The sequence below is a fragment of the Lotus japonicus genome, chromosome 6 (genome assembly GCF_012489685.1).
Source record: "Lotus japonicus ecotype B-129 chromosome 6, LjGifu_v1.2".
NCBI classification, from domain to species: Eukaryota; Viridiplantae; Streptophyta; class Magnoliopsida; order Fabales; family Fabaceae; genus Lotus; species Lotus japonicus.
The window spans coordinates 60,391,272-60,397,558 of NC_080046.1; the positions used below are offsets into that span (position 1 = coordinate 60,391,272).

Sequence of the window (6,287 nt, forward strand, 5' to 3'; positions counted from 1 at the left end):
AATATTTCAATTATATGCATGAGATATTTTATAATTACTATTTATATAATTAGTAATGTAAATTAAAAAGTCATATTGACATTTATTAATGGTCAAGTCAAATTTTAATTTTATATATATATATATATATTGATATTCTATACTAAAATATAATTACTCATTTATTTTGAATTTATTGCTCATTTATTACAAACAAACAACCTAGTTTACGTTCAACGTGGAGAGTTTCGTAGATTGAGTTATAAAATCCTCGTTCTTAGAGGCAAAGCTTGTTTTGCTACTTCGAACTACTATTGCTCTTCACTTTAAGTTTGCCGTTGATCATTGTTTTGCATTGCGCAACCACCGCCTCACCACTCCAATGGAAAATTTGATGACCCTAGATCACAAGCAGAAGATGGCATCGTTGGCGCCGCGTCTGCAGTTCTTCATTCGCATGATTCCGAATGGCAACTGCATAGTGATGCAAGGTTCTGCTGAAGAGAGCGTGAAATCGGTCTACCAAAGGGTCGAGAGTAGAACTAGAATTCCAATTCATGACCAGAGATTGATTCATGCAGGGAAGCAGCTCCGTTGGGAGCAAAGACTCGGTGATTGCGGCATCCAAAACGATGCCACCCTTCATTTGGTGGCCTACTTGCGCAGCGGAGGAGACATATCTCGACAACGTGTCGCGGTGGACGACATGTTGGACCTTTGGCACCTCTCCGATGAAGGGAGCAGTACTAAGGAACATTGCGTGAAAATGTTGTTCAAGCTTAACGCCTTGGACGATTTCATGTATAAAAGGGGTCTAAAGGGGCTGGTTAGTCTCTACCGGTCCGAATCATCACCTCACAAAGCCATGGCCGATTTCACCATCAGATTGTTCTTGGACGGTTGCAACTCCATGTTCAAGAAAGGTTTACATGCTTGTTGCCTTCGTACGGTGGCAGTGTTTTGTGATCTGCTTAGAATATATGCAGGGGATGATTGCGATCTTTACAATTCTTTTATGACTTGTCTCAGGATTGTGCTGGAGGAGTGTGTCGGTGATATAAATCCCAATCGGAAGGTTCTAGTTAAAAGTGTTTTGAATTATGTTGGTGAGAGTGTGAATTTGGTGTTAAGGGATTTGGATAGTTGTTTTAAGATCAAGATCCTTGAGTTATCGTTGATGTACAATTTCCAGAATCTGATTGCATTCTTAGTTTGTTTAAGGGATGCAATCAAGGTTAAGGGAATGCAAGCTTGGGAGACCCAGTCTGGGACTAATGAGGAAGATGATGAGGAACCATTGCTTGCAAATGAGATTTACCACCTTCGTCTTATGTACAGTAAATTATTATACAAAATGGAAGAAGGCTTTCAGAAAATTGAGGATGACTTGGATAACGTGAAACAATGGACTATGAAGTGGGTTCATTACTTTACGCTATTAAAGCATATGTCTGAACTCTCTAAGCTAATAGACGGTGCTGAAGAGATGTTTAGGGAATTTTTGATACACAGAGGGCGAAATTTGTCTGTGCTAGTTATTTTGTACACAACGAGAGGTGAGGGTCATGAGTGGATTTTGGAGCACAAAAGTGCGCTAAACTCCGCAGCTAGAAGGCAATTGGCAGTAAATTCATTTCCTAGTGAAGAGCATGGAGATGAGGAAACGCATCACATATTTATTGACCGGTCTAATCTACTTGCTGAATCTTTTCGTGAAATAGTGCACGCAAGGCTTGAAGCTTTGAGGTATGACCTTTCTGTAAATTTTTTGCATGAGGAAGGGGCAGGAGAGGGTGTGGAGAGGGAGTGGTTTATTTTGGTGTGTCAAGAAATATTTAATCCGCTAAATGCTCTTTTCGTGGCATGCCCAAATGACTGCAGAAGATTTTTCCCTAATCCTGGTGAGTTTCATCCCCAAATCTGAATACATAAGTTTCATGTCCATTCCTAAAAGAAATTTAGATATAATTTTTTTTATATAGAATATGTGTGTTCACGTGTCTAGAAATGGATTGTAAGCAAATCCTACTTCATGAATGACATACAGTATAAAGATATGGAAATAAGTGCTAGACTGCATTTGAAGGGTAGTGAATTTGGTGGTAAAAGTTATCATTTGTCACTAGTGCAAATGAACTTATTTCGAAAAAAATGGAACTCTTCATATCAATTGTGATGAAAGTATTTTAACATTGCACTTAACTTGTATCCAAACATATACTGGCAATTATATTATTGAAATTGTAAAAATCCATTTAATTTCATTAAAATTTTAAATCTTTATTTTCGATATGATTAACTTGAAAGTAACATTCTTGGTATGTCCATGTTAGATAGAAAGCAACTACTTTACAAAAATAGGAGCATACATATTTTAGTTGAGGTCAAATGTATTTGGTCTTAGGATATATACATACCAAACTCTCAATCTTAAATTGAGGAATCATTATGATAAGTATTTGTGCTATCTTCTCCAATCACTATCTAATTCTGATCATAATTGTCTCCCATTTGTTTATTGAAGTTATGATTGTTTAAATCTTCATTACTTTTGAGAATGCTATAGACGTTTGAGAATTCATAGATTTCATATATTTAGTGATGTGTTTGATAAATGGAAGGTTAATATACTTTTTGTTTGAAGTATACGTTTTTTGTATTGTTATTATTTTACTACAAGTTCATAAAATTTTGATACATTAGCTTTGTGTTGCTTCTTTTATGCCAGTAATCAAATTGAGATATTTTTTACCATTACCAAAATTACCATGTCTCATATGGTATATATGCTTCTGTGAATCTATTATGTATGTGCATTATTGTTTTGGCAATGGTAAATTAACATGTTAGAGCATAGTTATATAATATAGAAGTTAATCTTTACTTTCTAATTTAATGACAAAAATAATTGTATTCAATGTAAGTACTACGGTCCTCTTTAAGGAGTGATGTAGTGGCTTCTTATCTATTAATGTTTATAGGTTCCACCGTTAATGTGTGTTTGTCTTGTTCTTGAACTTATATGTAGGATTGGATCCACTAAAGTGGTGTGAAATGTAGTGGTAAGCATTGGTGAAAAATTTGAGGGTGTGGCTTCTCATACACCCATGACTTGTTATGCTTGTTCTTGTAGTTTTTTAAAGAAAAACTAAATTGTTGATTTTATTCATGGATATTTATAAACTCTACACTGTGTAACATGTATCATCATTATTTGCATTTGCCACAAAACTTGAGTTCCCATTTGTTAACATTAATGTCTATGGTTCTTACTTAGTCTTGAGTTTTGATACATTTTTAATTATATTTTGTATCATCAGATAACTTATGGACAATGAAGTTTAACTTAATATTCATCTACATGTCTGCAGCATCCAAAGTAAATCCTCTGCACCTTGAGTACTTCACCTTCTCTGGTCGCATTATTGCTTTAGCTTTGATGAATGAGGTGCAAGTGGGCATTGCTTTCGATCGTGTGTTTTTCAAGCAATTGGCTGGAGAGCATATTACTTTGGAAGATATACAGGAAGCAGATCCTTACATGTACAGAAGCTGCAAGAAAATATTAGAGATGGATGCAGATTTTGTTGATTCAGATGCTTTAGGACTTACATTTGCTTGGGAGGCGGAGGAATTAGGACACAAGAAAGTGATTGAGCTTTGTCCGGGTGGTGAGAGCCTTGTAGTGAATAGTAAGAACAGACAGAAGTATGTTGATCTTCTTATACAAAATCAATTTGTGTCATCCATCTCTGAGCAAGTATCACATTTTTCCAAGGGCTTTGGTGATATCATTTTCAACTCAAAGCTCCGACAGTTCTTCCAGATTTTAGATCTTAAAGATTTTGACAGGATGCTATATGGAGAAGAAAATGCAATTTCTGTTGAAGAATGGAAGGCAAAAACTGAGTATGTTGGCTATCGAAAGACTGATCCTCAGATATCTTGGTTTTGGGAGGTATGTAGGATACTAGCCTTGTCTTTACATATATGTCTTCCTTGATTCTCTCCTTTTGCCCCTCTTTTCTTCCGTTTTCCAAATTTTTTCAACAATGTAAATGTATTACATTTCCTTTAATATTCAAGAGCATGTTGAATCAATATCCCCTATATGATTTGTTTGATGGGCAAGAGTTGCTTCATTCTGAAATTCCATATTGGTAAGTTATCATTTACTTAGTCACATTATCAACTTAACTTAGTTGTTTGCTTGGGGAGCTTAGAGGTATTTTATCTTCCATGATTGTAATTATACCCTTCATTTAAAATATAATTTAAGGTTTAGCTAAACATAAAGTACAGAAATAAGTTTGAGTTTTTATTAAAATGTGAAAGTTATAGATCAACTCAATTATTATGACGAAAGTTCCAATATTAGTAGTAGTACTATTTTTAACAAAATTAATATTGCTTTTTTAATCTCCTAGAGATTATAAATTGATTTATTTATTGCATAAGAGTAACGATATATGTGTACCTTCAAATAGTGCATATATTTTAGGACACTTCTTTTTTTTTTTTCCTCTTTGTCTTTTTTTTCGAGTTATATCACATATTACATCTATCACTCTTTCATATCTTCTTATCTCTTTAGTGTTCTACATTTATTGATTATGCACCGATCTTTATTGATTCAGCTGAGTAGCATGTGAGTCATATTCTAGTTATAACATAACTTTTCATGATTTTTTTTACTGCGACAAAGAAAGTCAGTCATAACTTTCACGATGTGCTGCATTTTGTAAAATTATCTCCCTTGAGTTCTTTTACGCCTCTAAATAGTAACATGTTCATTTACGGTATTTAGAATCTACTGTTGCTAAATTACAGAATTTGTTAAAATCTATTTGTTGTTATAAGTTTATCCAAAATGTTATATAATGTACTAGTTTAACCTTTTTTTTTTTTTTGAAAGAGTACTAGTTTAACCTTTTGTTGGGATGCAATATAGCAGTAAATATGATATTTTCTCCATATCTTTCTATTCTTATTATATACTATATCTCGTTTTTCTTATTCTTTTTCACTTTGAATACATGTTGGATGTTTGAATTATGTAGATGTTTATAAAATCATTTTCCAAAGTAGGTAGTTGTTGAAACATTTTTAATGATTCTTTCATGAATTTTTTTTCGAATAACTCATTATTTTATTTTGCTCTAGCTGCTTCTCCATTTTTATTAAAAAAGTTAACATTGTATCATGTAAAAACCAAATTTGCAGGTTGTTAGGAAAATGTCAGCGGAAGAAAGAAAGATTCTTCTATTTTTTTGGACATCTCTGAAATATTTACCATCTGAAGGTTTCGATTGTTTGGCTCCTTTAAAAATTTGCAGATCTATGGAACCAGATAATCATCTTCCTTCATCACATACATGCATTTACCAGCTTCGTTTGCCCCCCTATTCATCTATGGCGGTCATGCAAGATCACTTTACAACGATCACTACTCAAGAATATGTTTACTGCACTTTCGGTTATTATTAAACTAGTATTTAGCCCGTTTGTCCGTGCGATGCACGGATAAATTTTTACGAACTCTTCTGCTAATTACAACAATTGAGTAGTGCAATGCACAAATAATTAATCAAACACTTATATGTCATTATTATGTTATGTTTATGTTTAAATTTTTGATCATATATATGAATTAGATGAGTTTTAAATGTTAGTTGTCTTTGACCCCTTGCCGACTTCCACTTTGGGGCAATCTTCACTATTAAATAACACCATAGAATAATTCAACATATAACATTATCTATTTGGAAAATAAAGATTAAAGGTATTGATAAAACAACATCACACACAAAATACAACATAGCATTTCACATAATGTTTAATGGAGCACCCCAAAGATGATTACTAACTTCGAAGGTTAAAATGCATGATATTAAACAAACATCAAAATACATGTAACAAATGGCAACAACCAATGTTTAAAAGAAACTTAACAGCTTCTTCACACAAGTCCATGAAACAGAGTTTGTAAGAAATCTCCCTGCGAAATGGATTAAATATGTGGATATAAAATCTGGCCTGTCCACGATAGATAAAGTGCATCATCACAGTAGTTTGTATTTGGTGAACTGAGCGGATGTTGACCAAACCAGCCCCAATTCTGTACTCCCCTTGATTGTAGTAGTATGAATAGAATTAGCATATAATTAAAAGCTAGATAAACCTACACTTACAATAATGAAAATCCACAGCCATTATTTGCATGAATTAAGCGGTTTCCACTATAAAAAAGATTGATTCATTAGAAATAAAGCAATTTACTTAGTCACATGGAGTAATAGAGTTTCACA

General features: G+C 33.4%; 1 protein-coding gene across 1 annotated transcript; it reads left to right on the forward strand.

Moving 5' to 3' along the window:
• Nucleotides 1–361: 361 nt before the first annotated feature.
• On the forward strand, nt 362–5,500 carry LOC130725699 (E3 ubiquitin-protein ligase UPL5-like). The gene is made up of 3 exons (XM_057576904.1): nt 362–1,880; nt 3,351–3,937; nt 5,203–5,500. Exons 1-3 carry the CDS (start codon nt 362–364, stop codon nt 5,464–5,466), a joined length of 2,370 nt encoding a protein of 789 aa, XP_057432887.1. The 3' UTR covers nt 5,467–5,500.
• The last annotated feature ends 787 nt before the right edge of the window (nt 5,501–6,287 follow it).

Bases quoted from the DNA above. Each gene is read 5' to 3' on its own strand.
- LOC130725699 (XM_057576904.1), top strand. From the start codon at position 362: ATGGAAAATTTGATGACCCTAGATCACAAGCAGAAGATGGCATCGTTG. The intron at 1,881-3,350 runs GTGAGTTTCATC...ACATGTCTGCAG, and splicing joins AAGATTTTTCCCTAATCCTG to CATCCAAAGTAAATCCTCTG. The intron at 3,938-5,202 runs GTATGTAGGATA...CCAAATTTGCAG, and splicing joins AGATATCTTGGTTTTGGGAG to GTTGTTAGGAAAATGTCAGC.